The sequence below is a fragment of the Staurois parvus genome, unplaced genomic scaffold, assembly GCF_062004578.1.
Source record: "Staurois parvus isolate SC_StPar_1 unplaced genomic scaffold, SC_StPar_1.0 ptg000436l, whole genome shotgun sequence".
Lineage (NCBI taxonomy): Eukaryota > Metazoa > Chordata > Amphibia > Anura > Ranidae > Staurois > Staurois parvus.
The window spans coordinates 5,922,601-5,942,985 of record NW_028318232.1 but is presented as its reverse complement, the minus strand read 5'-3'; the positions used below and the strand labels follow the sequence as shown (position 1 = coordinate 5,942,985).

General features: G+C 38.8%; 1 protein-coding gene across 10 annotated transcripts in view; it reads left to right on the top strand.

Moving 5' to 3' along the window:
- CCDC134 (coiled-coil domain containing 134) overlaps positions 1 to 20,385 on the top strand; it is a 140,368-nt gene that overhangs the window by 59,585 nt on the left and 60,398 nt on the right. For all 10 annotated transcript variants that reach the window (XR_016314359.1, XM_089687717.1, XM_089687709.1 and 7 more), the window contains 2 exons: positions 12,857 to 12,968; positions 16,518 to 16,639. Coding sequence is in view for 9 of the 10 variants with exons in the window: in XM_089687717.1 (XP_089543843.1) it covers positions 12,866 to 12,968; positions 16,518 to 16,639 (225 nt within the window). In the remaining variant the exon portion in view is untranslated. The remainder of the gene's footprint in view (positions 1 to 12,856; positions 12,969 to 16,517; positions 16,640 to 20,385) is intronic.

Sequence of the window (20,385 nt, the reverse complement as noted above, 5' to 3'; positions counted from 1 at the left end):
AGAATGTTATTTTCATAATGACCTTGTATTAATTATGGGTATAGATGGTAGGAAAGAAAGAAGGGTTAATCTGCACAAATTACCATTTAACAATTAAAAGAGTTGGCCAAGTATTGATTTGGAACATCAGCATGTCGTTATGTTTTCAATTAAGAAAGCGAATTTCCAATCATAGCAGAAAATCGAGTATCTAGTTGCTTGTCCCCCAACATAAATGCTAATAGAGAATCCCCCTATGGGAATTTAATGCAGCAACCATATCATTACACATATACTAAAAAAAAACTTTTTTAAAACCTTTGCTTTATTACATGGACATACTTGTGAAAGATACATTATCTCTGATGGATATTACAAGGATATTTCCTTCATAAAATAACACAATTCCCAAAAAGTTACCCCAAAGCATTTTGATCATTCCACTTTTTGATCTTCACACGTTAGGAATAAGTGATAATTTACACGTAAGAAATCGATAACATTGATATAATTGTCATAATGATACTTACAAAGGAATTGAGCAATTAATATTGATCAAAGCAATCCTAAAATAATGATATCCAAGATGAGGCTGCATGATTCAAAGTTTTAATGGCGTGAACCATCGGAAGAACAAAGGTGGTCAGATATCCATCTCATAATGCTGACTGCAACAGGAGAGCACTAAATCACCCTCTATATCTTTCTATAATCGTCATAGATATAATATGAATTGGGTACAGGGCTTATTCAACAGGCCTAAAAATTAGTGTTCTGGTTGGTATGTAGAAAAAAAGCTAACTGTATTAAGGGCATAGCCATTAAGCATAATAAACTGGAGTATTCCTTGTTTTATGGTAAAAACATAGCAAGTCCCACAGGACCATAGGTTTTTTGCAATTGTTTGATCTATAATGGAAGTTAAAAGTTATAGAAATACTATCACAGCTACCTAAAAAAAAAAAAAAAAAAAAGTACATAAATACCATCACTATGGCAGCTAACAACAATGCTTACTGAACTGTAGAGATGTCCCAGATCCTAAAGGACCAACTATTTTATCTATAATAAAAGTCAAAGAAGGCCATGAAAATACTGACCACTTCCCATAGTGATAATTGCTTCTCTTTACCAAAAGACAAACATAATGCTCACCAAACCGTTCAAGATAGCATGAGGGACCACCTTCAAGCAAGAAAGCCAATAACCAACTGCAATAATGCATCCAATATATATAGGTCTCAATGTGGAGTAGTTCTCTTATCAGAAAGTAATCCAATCCACCTGTGCCGCTAGCAAAGAGATAAAGTGGCAGGTTCACTTGCAATCCTCTCACACAGAAGGTGAAGTGGTAGGTGAATCGGAATCTTCTTTTTCAGATTCTTCTAGTACAGTTAGCACATTTTCAATTCCTCAGGAATTTATCATTCGCGTCCTTCTGCTTTTTTTTTAGGTCAAACATGGGGGAGATCAGGTTGGGGCATAGAACACTGATTCGAAATTAACTACTACATTAAACATTGTCAATTTGTCCTCATACGTTAACTCAAACAGAAAAAAATCTACTTTCTCAAGGGTTGAGCTTTTGTCCATACCAGAACGCTGATCAATTTGAATTGGTTAAAGATCTCCAGTTATTCGCCAGAAAACTCTCTCTTAGGTGTGTACACACCAAATCAAACAATAGAACAGAGTCAGTTGATTGGTCTCCGTACTGCAGTAGGGAAATCGGAGCCATTAGGAACCAAAGGTTTTATGCATTTGTTTGATCTTTGTTTGATCTTTTATTATTCACATGACTGGACCATTAATATTCCTGGCTATGTTCTCTTTCAGAGAGACAGGGTAAGTAGAAAAGGTGGTGGTGTCTGTCTCTATGTGAGCAGTGATCTCAGAGCGAGTGTGAAAGAGGACCTAGTTGATGGAGAGTGTGATGAGGCTGAAGTATTATGGGTGGAACTGCACATGGGGGTGCGTACTACAAAGGTAATCACTGGAGTTTGTTATAGGCCTCCCCGGTGTTGATGAGGAGGTGGAGACTCCGCTCCTTGCACAGATCGAAAGGGCTGCAAGGGCTGGGACAGTGATAATAATGGGGGATTTTAGCTACCCGGAAATTGACTGGAGACTTGGTACTGCAGGAGCCGTAAAAGGGGCAAACCTTTTTAAATCTACTGCAGGACCTTTTTTATGGTACAGTTCATAGAGGCCCCTACTAGGAATGATGCTCTGCTGGACCTGGTAATCTCAAACCATGCAGAGCTTATTATGAATGTTCATATAAAAGAACATCTGGGTAGCAGTGAACATAACATGATTTCATTTATTGTTAGCTGTAAACAGCGAGCACATACTGAAAAAATAAGTGCTCAATTTTAAGAGCGCTCATTTTCCAAGGCTGAGAGCTGCTCTCCAAGACTTAGACTGGGAGGTAATATTGGCATCAATGAACACTATACAGAAATGGGAGTTCTTCAAAAAAACTGTATGTGAACACACTGCAAAGTATATTCCCATGGGCAACAAGTTTAAAAGGCTAAAAATCAAACCTATGTGGTTTACGGCCAAAGTTAAAAAAAAAAAAAAAAAAAAAAAGTTGTAGATCATAAAAGAGCTTTTTATTAAATAGAAAAACTGAAGGAACGCTATCATCATTTAAACATTACAAAGAATATAGCAGAATATGCAAAAAGGAAATAAAGGCCGCAAAAATTGAAAATGTACGACAGATTGCAAAAGATAACAGGACCAACCACAAACAATTCTTCAAATATATTAATAGTAAAAAGGCCTGGTCCGAGCATCTAGGCCCTTTACAAAATAATCTAGAGTGGGTGACTGGGGACAAAGAGAAGGCAAATTTATTAGATACCTTCTTCAGCTTTGTGTATGCAAAGGAGCATGGGGGAGCTCATGTCCATAATGGGTATGGTATTGACACAGCTCCAGATGATCCACATTGGCTCACAATTGATATGATCCAAAAATATTTAGACAGTATAAAGGTGAATAAAGCACCTGGACCGGATGGCATACACTCATGGGTCCTTAAAGAATTGAGCTCTGTCATTTCAAAGCCATTGTTTCTAATTTTTAGGGACTCTTTAATAACTGGCATAGTACCACTGGATTGGCGTAAGGCCAATGTGGTGCCTATATTTAAAAAGGGGTCAAAATCTTTACCAAGTAATTATATACCTGTTAGTTTAACATCTATAGTTGGGAAGATACTGGAGAGTTTTTAAGAAAAGACCACATAGATGAGTTCTTGCTGGAAAAATATTTTAAGCAACAGACAGCATGGATTCATGAAAGACAGAAGTTGTCAAACAAATCTGATTTCTTTTTATGAGGAGGTGAGCAAAACCTTGGACAGAGGGTAGCAGTGGACATGGTATACTTGGATTTTGCAAAAGTGTTTGACACAGTTCCCCACACACAGCTAATGTGTAAGGTAAATTCTATGGGCTTGGAAAAATCCGTATGTAAATGGGTAGAAAACTGGCTAAAAGATCGTATTCAAAGAGTAGTGGTTAATGATTCATACTCTGAATGGTCTGGGGTCATCAGTGGTGTACCCCAAGGTTCAGTGCTGGGACCTTTTTTTACTTTTTAAAATATTTATAAACCATATAGGGTCTGGGATTAACAATACCATTTCAGTCTTTGCAGATGACACCAAGCTGTGCAGTGGAATAATGTCCTTACAGGATGTCTTCAATTTACAAGCTGACCTCAATGCACTGTATAATTGGGCAACTATGTGGCAAATGAGGTTTAATGTTTATAAATGTAAGATTATGCACTTGGGGGCTAAGAATATGCATGTATCATACAGTATCTTCTATGATGATTATAGAGAGATATAGAGGGTGATTTGGTGCTCTCCTGTTGCTGTCAGAATTGGGCGATAGATATCTGACCACCTTTTTATTCTTCCAATGGTTCACGCCATTAAAACTTTTGATCATGCAGCCTTATCTTGGATATCATTTTATGATTGCTCTGATCAATATTGATTGCTCAATTCCCCTGTAAGTATCATAATGACAATTATATCAATGTTATTGATTAATTTCTTATGTGTAAACGATCACTTATTCCTACTGTGTTAATTTAGAAATTTGCCTTTGTATTTATGTGCCCTGAAGAAGATCAAAAAGTGGAATAATCAAAATGCGTTGGAGTAACAATTTGGGAATTTTGTTATTCTATAAAGGAAATATCCTTGCAATATCCATGAGAACTAATGTTTTTAACCATTTGCCGGCCGCCCTATGGCCGAATGGCGGCCGGCAAATGTCGTCAACGTTCCGGGTGGACGCCATTTGGCGTCCTCCCGCACATGTGCAGATTGCGCTCCTGCAGAGCTGCGCAGCGGCGTGATCTGTCACCAGCCATGTACCTCGGACACGGCCGATGACAGATCTGAGTATCGGCCCCCGTTGCCGGTACCATGTGACCTGCTGTGACCAATCACAGCAGGTCACATGACGGTTGTATACAATGGATGGCTTAATTCATGCCATCCATTGTATACTAGTGTCTAGCTGTGAATGGTCACAGCTAATCACATGCACGTCATGTGATTAGCTGTGGCCAAATCACAGCTAAGCACAAAAAAAAAAAAACCCTGAATGAATCGATGTCATTCAAGTAAATGCTTGCTTATAGCAAAGTAATTCTTTGCTATAAGCAAATTGTGTAAAAAAAATAAAAAATACTGATCACATCCCCAAAGTAGTACAATGTTACTATGGTAACATTGTACTACTTTGGTCATAGTGAAATATGAAAAAAAAAGAAAAAGGGGAAAAAAAAATATATATATTTTTTTTTTCATACTGTCACCAGTCAGTGTCCCTGATCACCACAATGCCAGTTATATGATGACGCTGTACTGCACTGGTGACCGTATGTAAAAAAAAATAGTGAAACTAATTTTTTTTTTATTTTTTTTCAATTTACGAAAAATGACAAAAATACAACTTCAAAAAACTCGCCATGCCTCTTATGAAGTACGTCGGACTGTCTACTTTGCAAAAAGGGATCATTTGGGGGATATCTGTACTGTTCTGACATTCTTGGACCTCAAGAAATTAGATTGGCCGCCAGTACTTCAGGATTGATCAATTTTCAGATCTATACCATAGTTTGTGAACTCTATAACTTTCCTACAAACTGAAAAATACATCCTAATTTGGGTTATTTTCCCCAAAGACATGTAGCAGAATACATCTCAGCCTAAATTTATGAAGAACAATTTATTTGCAAACTTTTATAACAGAAACAAAGAAAAACGTGTGGTTTTTTTTTTTCAAAATGTTTGGTCTTTTTTTGTTAATTTGGCAAAAAATAAAAACCCCAGCGGTGATTAAATACCACCAAAAGAAAGCTCTAGTTGTGTGAAGAAAATGATAAAATTTTAGTTTGGGTACAATGTTGTATGACCGCACAATTGTCATTCAAAATGTGAGAGCGCTGAAACGTGAAAAATGGCCTGGGCAGGAAGGTGTAAAATTGCCCGGTATTGAATTGGTTAAAAATAATGTATCTTTCACAAGTATGTCCATGTAATAAAGCATATGTTTTTTTTAATTTTTTTTTGAGTATATGTGTAATGATATGGTTGCTGCATTAAAGTCCTATAGGGGGATTCTCTTTTTACAGCAGCTTTCCATTTTTCATTCTTGCCATGGTTGGTCTCCTATTATGCAGTGTTATTACAGAAGCTCAAAGCATTTAAAGATTAAATTGGTTAAGCTATAAAGAAAATCCACAGTGGCATTTCTGTAAGGAAAGTATTTGAATGCTTTCTGAAAGATAATATTCTCTAGTCCGCTATCTTAATTGTTCATCAAAATTATACAGCATTGATAACTGGTTGCAGCATCTGTGGAGAAAAACATCCACATGGCAGAGGGAAGTCTAAATATCTGTCTGCTCAGCTCCTAGCTAAAGCTGGCCATACGCTGATCAAAAATTTGCTGGTCCAGGAGGGACCAGACAAATTTCAATCAGCGTGCAGTCCCCCATGCTTGACAAAAGTTGATTGTTTAAATGACCTGTCAAAAGAATATGTTGGAAATTTTTTTAATTGATCAGCGGCTGCAGGCACTGATCAGTGGTGGGAATTCCTTTTGTTAACCTTATTTTTTTGTGGATGAGGTATCCAATAAATTCTTCTAAGTTGGGTCCACTGGCTGAACAAAATAGGAAAACGAAGAGTGTCTGGCCAGCTTTAGGCTCCATGCACGCTAGCTTATTTTTAAGGTCCTAGCAGCATTTTTTTTTTTTTTCCTGCTCATAGAATCATAGAATATGAACAGTGCTAACCCACATGTCTATTCACACTATTGTAGGCTAGAAGTGTTCTTCAAACTTCAGCTACTAGGAGTTTCTTTTTTTTTTTTTTTTTTTTCTTTTTTTTTTTTTTCTTTTTGCATTTTTGGGAGTGAAAACAAAAAACAAATTGAGATAAAAAAAACAATGTGTGCCCCCCTTTCAATCTATACTAGGCTCTTTTGATCTAGTATGGATGTTAAGGGGAACCCTATGCCAAAATTGGAAAAGAAAAAGAAGAAAAAAACCCATAGTTTCCCCTCCCCAATCTACACCAGAACCTTTTGATTGGCGGAGGGGATCCCCATGCTTTTTTCTTTAATTTTGCCAGCAATTCTTTTGTTTTAATTCAGCTGTCAGCAGGCTCTGCACTGACAGCTGATAATTCATCGGTTAAGGATGCGGCCCACTCCTATAGCAGCAAAACGCCAGCATGAAGAAATGCTGGGGAAACCGCTAATATTGGCAGGTTTTCTTATCCAGTTTTTTTTACAGCTCCTAGTGGGCAGGGAGCCTAGCAATTGATGACCTTTGTGCATAGGCACTTATTAGACATATTTTTCCCGTTTATGCAGCAAATGGTGCAAGTTGCAATAGATTAATGTAACTGTTGGTAAGGTGTACATGAATCTGTTGAACTGCCTCTGATTTTCTCTGACAATTTTTTGTCTGCAGCAGTGTTTACACTTATTTCTTCATGAATTTGTCGAATTCAGTGCCAGAATGTATACGTGTCACTTAAAAGAATTTGCCTGAATTTTTTTGCACATGTTGGAAATATAAAGGAAAATCACCCCCTATGTCTGTCGACCTTTGCATTTGGGACAGGCTTCACTTTGGATAGAGGTTAGCCTATGGTATAGGGTTTTTGGTGTGTGTGTGTGTGTGTGTGTATGTGTGTGTATGTGTGTATGTGTATATATATATATATATATATATATATATATATATATATATATATATATATATATATATATATGACACAGGCACAATTTTTTAGTTTTTTTTTTTTGGGTATTTGCCAAAATATATTCAAGCTATAGTTTTATATAATGGATATGGGCTGAAAGTGGGTATGTACATCCAAATTGGAGGAGGGGTTTAGGAATTACAGCTCTTAAGAGTAGCCATCCCCCCTTTTTTCAAGGGACCAAAAGTAATTGGACAATTGAATCAAAAGCTGTTTCTTGGCCAAGTAAAAGGTCTGAAGTTGATTCTAAGTGTGGTATTTGCATTTGGAATCTATTGCTGTGAACCTACATCATGCATTCAAAGGAGCTGTCCATGCAAGTGACACAGGCCATTGTAAGGTTTCAAAAAAAAAGCAAATCCATCAGAGATAGCAGCAACATTAGGAGTTTGGTACATTCTGAGGAAAGAACACACTGGTGAGCTCAGCAACAGAAAAAGGCATGGACATCTACGGAAGACAACAGTGGTGGATGATCGCAGGATCCTCTCGATGGTAAAGAAAAACCCATTTACAATATCCAGACAAGTGTAGGACACTCTTGAGAAGGTGGGCGTATCATTGTCAGTCTACAATCAAGAGAAGACTTCACGAAAGCAAATACAGAGGGTTCACCACAAGGTACAACCCATTCAGAAGCCTGAAGAATAGAAAAGCCAGACTAGACTTTGACAAAAAACATCTAAAAAAGCCAGACCAGTTCTGAAAAAGCATTCTTTGGATGGATGAAACTAAGATTAACCTATACCAGAATGACGGGAAGAAAAAATTGTGGCGAAGGCTTGGAACAGCTCATGATCCTAAGCACACAATGTCATCTGTAAAACATGGTGGAGGCATTGTGAAGGCATGGGCATGCATGGCTTCCAGTGGCACTGGGTCATTGGTGTTTATTGATTATGTGACAGAAGGAGCTGGATGAATTCTGCAGTGCTTAGAGATACTGTCAGCCCAGATTCAGCCAAATGCAGCAAAGTTGATTGGATGGCGCTTCACAGTACAGATGGACAGTGATCCAAAACACACTGCAAAAGCAACCCAGGAGCTTTTGAGGGAACAGAAGTGGAATATTCTGCAATGACCGAGTCAGTCTCCTGATCTCAACCCAATTGAGCATGCATTGCACTTGCTGAAGGCAAAACTAAAGGCAAAAAGACCCACAAACAAAGAACTGAAGACAGCATCAGTTAGAGCCCGGCAAAGCATCAGAAGGAAACCCAGTCTTTGGTAATGTTCATAGGTTTCAGACTTCAGGCAGTCATTGCCAGTAAAGGATTCTCAACAAAATATTAAAAATTAACGTTTTATGATTATATTCAATTGTCCAATTACTTTTGGACCCTTGAAAAAGGGGGGATGGCTACTCTTAAGAGCTGTAATTCCTAAACCCTTCCTCCCTTTGGATGTACATACCCTCAAAGTAAACCTAAGTGTGCACTTTCAGCCCATATCCATTATATAACTATAGCTTGAATGTGAAATATTGACACTTTGGGCCCAATTTAGACATTTTCAGTTATGGGTGTACTCACTTTTGTTGCCAGTGGTTTAAACATGAATGGCTGTGTGTTGAGTTATTTTGAGGAGGCAGCAAATTTACACTGTTATACAAGCCGTACACTCACTACTTTACATTGTAGCAAAGTGTCATTTCTTTAGTGTTGTCACATGAAATGATCTAATAAAATATTTACAAAAATGTGAGGGGTGTACTCACTTCCGTGAGAGTGTGTGTGTGTGTGTAATATATATTTAATTTTTTTTTTTTTTTTTTTTTTAAATAAAGATGAGCTTAAGTTTTAACAGTGGATATTTGAATCCACAGACCTCATCTGATGCTAGTCTGTTATAAGGTGCTTCAGACTGCTGCGTTTTTGAGCTCCTTGTTTGTTACATGGTCCTGTTGGTGTTTATTTGCTGTGCTGCCCACTCCCCAGTTGTATTACTTTTGGACGTCTTATGGTCTAAGACTCTGATCCTGTGTCCTGTACTGTACCATTAATAAAATAGAATGTTTTCTTACTGTTGTCTTTGTATTGCTTCCTTTGTGTGAAATCCCTGGTGTTTCTGCTAGTCACCCTGCTTTCCTATTAAACTGACCACACTAGGCATGGGAGCAGAGTGTGGATAGTTCTCTAGCTGTGTTGGGAACTGAGTCTGCTCCCCATGCATTTTTGAGCCTTGTCATATTTTGTATCAATTTACACAATGCTACCCCATCGACACCCCCCCCCATTTTTGTTTGGGGGGGGTTTAACATAATTTCTAGCAAAAAATGCAAATGTTAACGTGTGAAAAAAATGCCCTGGTAAACAAGTGGTTAAGTTGATCAGTTAATTATTTACTTCTAAAAAAAATATTGGATTCTTTTTACTCTGTTGCTCAACAACATTGCTTATACTTATTGTTTTTGTAAAAAAATTGAAAACGAATGTCAATATGTATATGTGGGAACTGCTCATTGGGGTTGTTTAGTAAAGGAAAATAGACTTCACTTTGCAAAGGATTTTCTGGAGAAAGCACTTACAATTGTCAATGGCTCCAGGTGTGAATTGAGCCATAGGACTAAAATAGACAGGTGGTTTTACTTTGCTAAAGCTGCCCATACATTATACAATTTTCTTTACAATTTCTTTTAGATTTACCTTCAACTATGTAGTGCAAGGGCCTGCCTGATTGGGTACAAACTGAAAGTGTTGTTTAGAGTTGACCTCCTATTATGTTTTTGGTGACTCTATAGGAAAATTGTATAATGTATAGCTAGTCTAACACTGATGAACAATTTGACTACCAAATTAGGTGATTGCCAGAAAGTGGTTAAATCTCCTAAAGCAGCAAAAAATTTAAAAGACCTTGTATTGTGGACTAGGGTTGCACTGGCAATATTGAGCTATCCATAAATCAATATGTTTTGTGGTGGTTTTAGAGATCAATAATTCTAAATAACTTGGGCGGTGTCCAAATCCCGTAAACAATATAATGCAGTGCCTCCAGCCATTAAATAAGGCAAATAATTAATCCAATAATGACACCTTTAATAATTTGATCACCACGCTATAATTTTCCTTGGGTTCTTTTCACCAATGTGATTTCTTAGTTTTATACACAAATTTTGCCGTTTTGATAAATTTATTTATGTACAAATTATATATATATATATATATATATATATATATATATATATATAACAAACAAAACTACTGGTGATAAGTATTTCCTTACACACAATTAAAGATATATCACACTACCCTCTATGAGATTAAAACACAATATATGTATCTCACCACAATGTTAAAACAGTTCTTAGAGGGGGTTAGTATTAAATGATTAGTGCTCAAGATATAATTTCCAATTCCCGCGGCCGAAGGGAATTAGGAAAATATTCCTGACAAGTTGCACAGCAAAATACTTCAAATATGTTAGTACACAGTATGATATCAGTACCTAAAAAGTTAGAACAATTGTTACTCAATCTCTGTACACAATGCAAATTTTGTAGATATGCACTATCTTACTATAACCAACACAATGAAATATGATTAAAGCTCTAATCCGTTTTAAGTGTATAAAAGTTACGATGTTCTGATACAGTTCTCACCACTCCCAGAATTACGTTTTCTGAGGTCTTCCGGTAGGATTGCAGTTGGTAAAAAAAAGTCTCTCGTCAGCAAGGTACAAAAATTGGGATCTGCAGCAGAAAATTTCTTCTTTGGCGAAAGGCTTCTTCTAAAATAAATTCTTCAAAAATAGCAGAGAGTTTGTGGAGCAGGGTTTCTGTTTCTATCGAGCTTTTCCAGGTGGTTTTAAAGGTTTTTTTTTTTTTTTTTTTTTCCAAGTTTTTAGCAGCAGGAAGAGTTTTTTTTTCTTTGAGAGTCGTGTGTGTGTGTGTGTGTGTGTGTGTGTGTGTGTATATATGTGTATATATATGTGTGTGTATATGTGTGTGTATATATGTGTATATATATGTGTGTGTATGTGTGTGTGTGTATGTATGTGTGTGTATGTATGTGTGTGTATATATATATGTGTGTGTGTATATGTGTGTGTATATATATATATATATATATATATATATATATATAGTTAGTAACCAGGGGCGGACTGACCATTCGGCAAATCGGGCCCGGGGTCAGTAGGGGGCCCCATGAGATGCCCCTGGTACCTTTTTTATAGGCTTTTTTGGGTATGGTTTTAGTGTGGGCAAGGACACGGGCCCCATGATCCTCTATTGACCGGGGGCCCCATGATTTGTCAGTCCGCCTCTGATAGTAACTGTCCATTGTCCTAGAAGACCTCCCATGGGATTTAACGATTGGTTGGTCAAAATGCTGTTTATTTTGGAAGTTCTTTACCTGTCCATTGGGGGCAGTCAAGTATCATGAATGAAATGGTGACCTTAATGATCACTCATCTTTCATCTGAAGCATGTCCCGATTGCTAAATTATGTGTCCTGTTGAGATCTGAAAATAGCTTTTCCCAATATAATATAAGGTTTATATATATATTAGTTGAATTAGCGGCTCATCTTCCTTATAGGAGAGCTGTGTTTTGATGTCTGATATTTGTCCTGAAAATGGTAGATCTCCATATAATAATTCCATAAATGTTATGGTATTAAATCCGATCTTGTGCGTTTAATTCCAGTCCATCATGTGATCTGTCACCTCTCTCTACATCTTGATGTAGGCACATGTGGTGTTTGTGTATTTGTTTTAAAATATATTTTATCCAAACCATCTCATATGTCCTTATGACTTAAAGATGTTCATTTGATCCCTTTTTAGTATCCAATTTTATTTAAATTTACCTCTGTGTGATAGTACTGTATATATCTATGGTTTTAATAATATTTCAGTTGAATGATATGCCAGTCCTTTTTTTTTTTTTTTTTTTTCATATTAAATTTAAGTCTTTCCTCATGAGCTGAGTGCAAAGTTCATGGAGATATGGCTTTGGAAGTCTCCAGTTAACAAGCCCATTGTCTGTTAATCACAGTAAACATTCAGCTGATTTTCCCTAAGACATGGGATTCACTTCAATTGATGCTGACCTTCTTGTTCTGAATAGGCAATTGTGACATCTTTGATAGTTTGTTTGGCTAGCAAGTACCCTACAAGGTCTCAAAAAGCTGTATGTAAATAAGAATAGAGTCCCACAATGGTCATTTATGTAGCTTTTTGCTGTAAGGTGCTCGGTTCTCAAGGTGGTCTATTTGATTGCATTGTATTTTAAACAGGCCTTTTTCCATTCAATATTCATTGTGTAGGATGGTTTCCTGGATGGGTCATTCTTGGGTTTTACAATACTGGCTGACAGATAACAGCTGGCTTTATAATTTTCTTTTGGGGAATATTATTTTCTTTAATAATGAGTCCAAAAATCATCACAGTTTGGATCCATGGGCTGCCTATTGTCTGTGCAGTTAACTTGCACATACATAGTGCTGCACCTAGCGAACTAGAAAGAATTGAGTGAGTGCGTACAATCCAGTAAAGGGGGGTGGGGGGTGCGGCTCTGGGGAAAAAATAAGTTGTTCAATGTATGCATTTTGTCTTGTTTTGCAGGTCTCTGTGATGGAACCGCTCCAAATATCGAGTTTTCTCTTGTTTGCATTGCTGACCTTGGGGGAATGCTCAGACACCAGCAAGCAGAAGAAAGACACCGCTTTTGAAATCTGTATCCATTTACTGTGTTTTTGTTTTTTGGTTTTTTTTTTTTATTTTTTTATGCACCATTTTGGGCAACAGTTAAAGTCTGATCATTAGTAAATCAATGTAGTATCTTCTTGGCATAGGGGGCCAGCTGCTTTTTTTGAAACTCATGTTCTGATCATTTGGCATAGAGGGGATAAACCGATAAGAGCAGACTGTAGTAGTATTCAACTCCGTTCATATTTCTGTGGTCATTTCTAGGGAAAAAATTTAATGCAACTTCTTGGGATGTGTGTGTGTATTTACACTATATTGCCAAAAATACTTTTGAGGTGTCCAAATCACCTCCATGACCACAGGTGTATAAAATCAAGCACCTAGGCATGCAGACAGCTTCTACAAACATTTTTGAAAGAATGGGTCGCTCTCGGAAGGTCAGTGAATTTAAGCGTTGTACCATGATAGGTTGCCACCTGTGCAATAAATCCATCTGTGAAATTTCCTTGCTACTAAATTTTTAATGGGCAACTGTTAGTGCAATTATAACAAAATGGAAGCAACTGTTTCCAACTGTCACCACAGTCAGCCAAAGCCCTCCAAACTTTGGCCTTCAGAATAGCATAGCAGTGCGTAGATAGCTTGTGGAATGGGTTTCCATGGCTGCATCCAAGTTTTGTATCACCAAGTGCATTGCAAAGCGTCGGATGCAGTGATGTAAAGCACGCTGCCCCTGGACTCTAGAGCAGTGGAGATGTGTTCTCTGGAGGGATGAATCATGCTTCTCTGTCTTGCAATTCTATGGATGTGTCTGGGTTTCACAGTTGCCAGGAGAATGGTACTTGCATGACTGCATTGTGCCAAGTGTAATGTTTGGTGGAGGATTACGGTGTGGTGTTGTTTTTCAGGGGTTGGGCTTGGCCCCTTAGTTCCAATGAAGGGAACTTTTAAGGCATCAGCATACCTAGATATTTTGGACAATTTCATGATCCCAACCTTCTGGGAACAGTTTGGGGCTGGCCCCTTCCTGTTCCAACATGACTGCGCACCAGTGTACAAAGCAAGGTCCAGAAAGACATGGATGAGCGATTTTGGGGTGGAGGAACTTGACTAGCATGCACCTCAACCCGAGTTCTGCCCGCAACCCGATAGAGCATCTTTGGGATGAATTAGAGCGAAGACTGTGAGCCAGGCCTTCTCGTCCGACATCCGTGCCTGACCTCACAAATGTGCTTTTGGAAGAATGGTCAAACATTTCCATCTACAGCCTTCCTAGAAGAGTTAAAGCTGTTCTAGCTGCAAAGAGTGGGCAAACACAATATTGAACCATACGGATGAAGACTGGGATGCCATTAAATTTCATGTGTGGAAAGAAGTGGAATGTTATGCAATGGCCAAGTCAATCACCTGACCTGAATCCGATTGAGCATGCATTTTACTTGCTCAAGACAAAACTGAAGGGAAAATGCCCCAAGAACAAGCAGGAACTGAAGACCGTTGCAGTAGAGGCCTGGCAGAGCATCACCAGGGATGAAACCCAGCGTCTGGTGATGGCTATGCGTTCCAGACTTCAGGCTGTAATTGACTGCAAAGGATTTGCAACCAAGTATTAAAAAGTGAAAGTTTGATTATTATTCTGTCCCATTACTTTTGGTCCCTTAAGTGGGAGGCACATATGCAAACTGTTGTAATTCCTACACCGTTCACCTGATTTGGATGTAAATTATTATACAGGATTTATATAGCGCCAACAGTTTTTGCTCAGCGCTTTACAATATAATATACCCTCAAACTAAAGCTGACAGTCTGCAGTTAAAGCACATCTTGTTCGTTTCATTTCAAATCCATTGTGGTGGTGTACAGAGACAAACATTTTAGAATTATGTCGATGTCCCAATATTTATGGACCTGACTGTACATCCATACAGAGTGCGTTTTCTTAAGTTTAAGCCACCAATCCATGAGGGGCTTCTCCACCATTGGTTCCTACAACTGAATTGCAGGATTGGTGAAAATTTTGCAAACCCACCAAATACTCTGCACCACGAAATCCAGCAAGACTCTTAACACTGTTGCCATCTGGTTCATTAGACATAGACATACTGTACTTGTGCAGCATCCCACTGAGCATTGCCACACCACCTGTTCTGAATTACCCTGTTAGCTCCGATCTACCCAACGCCTCCATGCACTTGTTACTTGCCATTTTTATTACTGTTAAACCTTTTTCAAGTTATTCCTGCTAGAACTCTTCAAGCCCCCACCTTCATGAACTGGCAGTATCTGGAAGCCGCTCAACAATATCACCGTTGTGTACCTGGTTGGGGAGCCTTATGTGGAGAGGAGGGCGTCCTCTTACTACTCCCACTCGGAGCTCCTGCTAGTGGGGATAGAGGGCACAGAGCCAGGAGTGGCACGAGTGCCTGGTGGGTCTTGAGATGACTGTAGGCAGGTGATGACCCGGATGCAGGCCAGGAGCCGATGCAGAAGCATAGGTGCAGCAGCAGGTAGGTATGGCGGCAACCAGGATACAGGCCAGGTGCGGATACAGGAACGTAGGTGTAGCAGTGTCAGACAAGCCGAGTCCGGATCAATCGGGTAGATCAGGTACAAGGGAGCAGGCAAGCGGCTAGTCAGGGATAAGCCGGGTCGGTGAAGGCGGAGTTTTTATTGGTCAGGGTCAGATAAGATACAGGCAACAGAATCTGGTTATGGAGTACAGGACATTGTAGACCAGAAGGCATAGGCTAAAGTGTGTTGGTGATTTAAATAGCCCGCCTTGCGATGACGTGCACACCGCTGTGCATGCGCACCGCCACAGCTGACCGGGATCTGGCACATAGATGTGCGTCGGTGAGGGGACGATCCTGACAATCACCATTAGTGCACCACCGAAAGGGCCTCAACCATGCCGGCAGAAATAATTTTTCTTTTTTTCTTTTCTTTCATGGAGATTTATCTTTCCTGTTTTATAGTATGTATATTTTATAGTATCCTTCCTGGAACACTGAAGTCCTGCAGGCAGACTTTGACCTAGCAAAGTCACTCCAGAGCTTAAAGCAGGGTAGCCTCCAAGGGGGGCTTACACTATCTGTTTCTGGCTGCCCTTCTGTTACTCTAGGTGACTCTATTAACTTTATTTTACTAATTGGTTTGGTGCTTGCATTCTTTAAAATAGTTTTATAGCTGTGTACTAATGTCAGTGTCGGTGATTCCCCTGCAAACCTGTGTGTCAGAGGGGCTGAAGTCTATGAGAAGATCAAGGCCAGAAAAAAAGGACCCATCTTTACCAGCAGCTTCTTCGGGGGTAGCGCTACATATGTGTTTTTTTTGTTTTTATTCAGTTTTTGGGGGGGGGGGGGGGGGGTTTTCTTTTACTGTGCTGATAAATATTTATAGTTGAACTCTGCAGGTAGTGTAGACTGTGTTCCTTCTTTCATAATTCTGCTCCTTTTATAATTTTGTACTTTGTTGCGCAATGGTGCTTTGTGCTGGCATTCTCTGACAAAACTCTTGCCTTTTTTTAGTTTTCACAAACCGCTTTTTTGTTCACAGTTTAGCCCTTGACAGATTGCAGATAAGAAGCTTTTTGAGGTAAAGAGAAAGGATCAGATCAATGCCCTGAATAACCTGATTGAACTAAATGATGTTAACCAACAGTACAAGATTATTGATATCATGCTAAAAGGTCTTTTCAAGGTGAGAATTTTTCTATCCACTAAATGTCTTGCTATTTAAGCTTTGTCTCAAAGTTATGAAAATAAAATATTACCTAATAGAGTTTTTGTAACACAAATCTTGTTCATTTTAAATACCTCATGCATTTTTGTCAGTTGTTGTTGTGTTTTTTTTTGTTTTAAGGTTTTTCATTATTCTGTTAATTTATTATACAGTAAGGCCCCTTTCACATGGGGGGACTCTGTAAGTGGATCCACCAGCTCAATGCAAGTCCAGCATTGAGGGGGTTAAAATAGGCAGTGAAGAGGTTATACAGTGCATTTTCACTGTCTGTCAAATGCTCTTTGAAGAGAGATCTGTACATGAAGAGTAGAGGGTATTTGGGAGGATTAAGAGATCAAGTGAAAACAGCGAGAGGAAAGAATAAAGTTATATTATCTGCATAGAGGATAAAAGAAAATATGAAGTTAAAATTGTTTTGCCAGCACGTAGTGTGGATTTCAAAGCTATTGCTGATATCATAGCAAAGAAGTTACATATATTATAAAGTGACAAAATTTTGCAATGGATATTGCACAAAGACTGTCAGTTTTCAAGCCCGCAAGTTATAACTTTTGGCTCTTTGCTGGTCCCCAGTGATTTCAATACTCCTGAATCTACTAGGGTTTGTCAAATATTTCCACACTTTGTTAAATACACACACACTATATTGCCAAAAGTATTGGGACACCCCTCCAAATCATTGGATTCAGGTGTTCCAAGTCACCAACTGTCTGCAGAGTCGATGGCTAAAGACCTTCAAACTTTGTGTGGCCTTCAGATTAGCACAATAGTGTGTAGAGAGCTTCATGGAATGGGTTTCCATGGCCGAGCAGCTGCATCCAAGCTTTACATCACCAAGTGCAATGCAAAGCATTGGATGCTGTGGTGTAAAGCACGCTGCCACTGCACTCAAGAGCAGTGGAGACATGTTCTCTGGAGTAACTTCTCTGTCTGGCAATCCAATGGACGTGTCTGGGTTTGGCGGTTGCCACGAGAACGGTACTTGCCTGACTGCATTGTGCCAAGTGTAAAGTTTGATGGAGGGGGAGTTATGCTGTGGGTTTTTTTTTTCAGGGGTTGGGCTTGGCCCCTTAGTTCCAGTAAAGAGAACTCTTAAGGTGTCAGCATACCAAGACATTTTGGACAATTTCATGCTCCCAACTTTGTGGGATCAGTTTGGGGATGGCCCCTTCCTGTTCCAACATGACTGCACACCAGTGCACAAAGCAAGGTCCATAAAGACATGGATAAGTATGCAGGCCAGTCAAGTCCCTTCACCCCAAACTTCGAGTCCTGACCTCGAACCCAATAAAACTTTGGGATGAATTAGAGCGGAGACTGCGAGCCAGGCCTTCTTGTCCGACATCAGTGCCTGACCTCACAAATGTTCTTCTGGAAGACTGGTCAAACATTCCCATAGACACACTCCTAAACCTTGTGGACAGCCTTCCTAGAAGAGTTGAAGCTGGTATAGTTGCAAAGGGTGGGCCAACTCCATATTGAACCCTACGGACTAAGATGCCATTAAAGTCCATGTGCGTGTAAAGGCAGGTGTCCCAGTACTTTTGGCAATGTGTGTATGTGTATATACAGTTGTGTTCAAAATAATAGCAGTCCGACATCACTAACCTGATCAATCACTGTTTTTGGTAGAAATTATATTTCTACATGGCAAATAATTTACTAGCAGGTGTAGTAGAGTAATAGAAATCCAACAGACCCAACAGTCATAACATGCATGCTGCTGATTCTGTGTAATTGACTCACTAATTGAAAGGGGCATGTTCAAAATAATAGCAGTGTGGAGTTCTATTAGTGAGGTCATTCATTCTTTGAAAAACAGGTGGCAATTATTGCCCTTATTTAAGGAAGGAAGGCAACAAATGTTGTACATGCTGGTTACAGTGCATTTCTCTCTGAAATTCTGAGGAAAATGGGTCGTTCCAGACATTGTTCAGAAGAACAGCATACCTTGATTAAAAAGTTGATTGGAGAGGGGAAAACAGATAAAAACATGCAGAAAATGATAGGCTGCTAAGCTAAAATGATCACAAATGCTTTAAAATGGCAGCCGAAACCTTAAAGACGTGGAAGAAAGCGAAAAACTACCATTCGAATGGATAGAAGAATGGCCAAAATGGCAAGGACTCAGCCAACAATCAGCTCCAGGAAGATCAAAGAAGGTGTAAAGTTACCTGTGAGTACTGTTACAATTAGAAGACGCCTATGTGAAGCCAAGCTATCTGCAAGAAGCCCCCGCAAAGTCCCACTGTTGAAAAAAAGACACATGCTGAAGAGGTTACAATTTGCCAAAGAGCACATTGACTGGCCTAAAGAGAAATGGCACAAGATTTTGTGGACTGATGAAAGTAAGATTGTTCTTTTTGGGTCTAGTGGCCGGAGACAGTTTGTCAGACAACCCCCAAACACTGAATTCAAGCCACAGTACACTGTGAAGACAGTGAAGCATGGTTGCGCAAGCATCATGATATGGGGATGTTTCTCATACTATGGTGTTGGGCCTATTTATCGCATACCAGGGATCATGGATCAGTTTGAATACATCAGAATACTTGAAGAGGTCATGCTGCCTTATGCTGAAGAGGAAATGCCCTTCAAAATGGGTGTTCCAACAAGACAACGACCCCAAACACACCAGTAAACGTGCAACATCTTGGTTCCAGACCAACAAGATTGACGTTATGGAGTGGCCAGCCCAATCTCCGGATCTTAATCCAATAGAAAACTTGTGGGGTGACATCAAAAATGCGGTTTCTGAGGCAAAACCAAGAAATAGAGAAGAGCTGTGGAATGTAGTACAATCATCCTGGGCTGGAATACCTGTTCACAGGTGCCAGAAGTTGGCTGACTCCATGCAACACAGATGTACCGCAGTTCTCAGAAACAGTGCTTATACAACTAAATATTAATTGATTCAAAGGAAGCAAAATCTTCAAACATTTTTCAGTTTATATAGTGAATGTTTGATTTTTTTAAAGAATACAAACACTGCTATTTTTTTGAACAGTCTAATATTCACTTTTCTTCAATTTTTTTAGAGGAACAACACAAATTTGATATATTTTTCTTCATGTTTTGATTTGGAATAGAATGTGTAGTGTTCCCAATGCATTTGTGTGTATGGAAATAAAAGCTATTAGAAGGATTTTGAGCTTTATTCACTTTTTTCAACACACTGCTATTATTTTGAACACAACTGTAAGTACCTGTAATAAAGAAAAATAAATCCCATGTATCTTTCTGTTTGTAAGACTGGAGGTTGCTATGTCTTGCATTCTAAAAAAATAAATAAAAAGTATGGTAGTGTGACAAGAGCAACACCACCCAAAAGAAAAGTGGTTACTTAAAGATCCACGTGGAGTAATATAAGTTCAGTAGTTACAAAGAGTACTTTATTTGATCACATAGATCATAGGGAGGTTAAACACAAGCACGGTGAACATATCAGACAAATAAAATAATTTAAAAGCACTTGGCGTCCTCATTTCTGGGTGGTTTTGGCACATAGGGAACCATATAAGGCAATGGGGTTTTCTAGCTATATAATCCTAGATTTCCATATAGTTCAATCTTGTATTTAGATTAGCCATATATTCTTCAGACGTATTCTTGGTATAAGCCAGGATATGTAGAATAACTTCCTGGTGAGTGGAAACTAGAACAAAAAGATATGGTGATAAAAGACTTAAATAGCACATAAATCG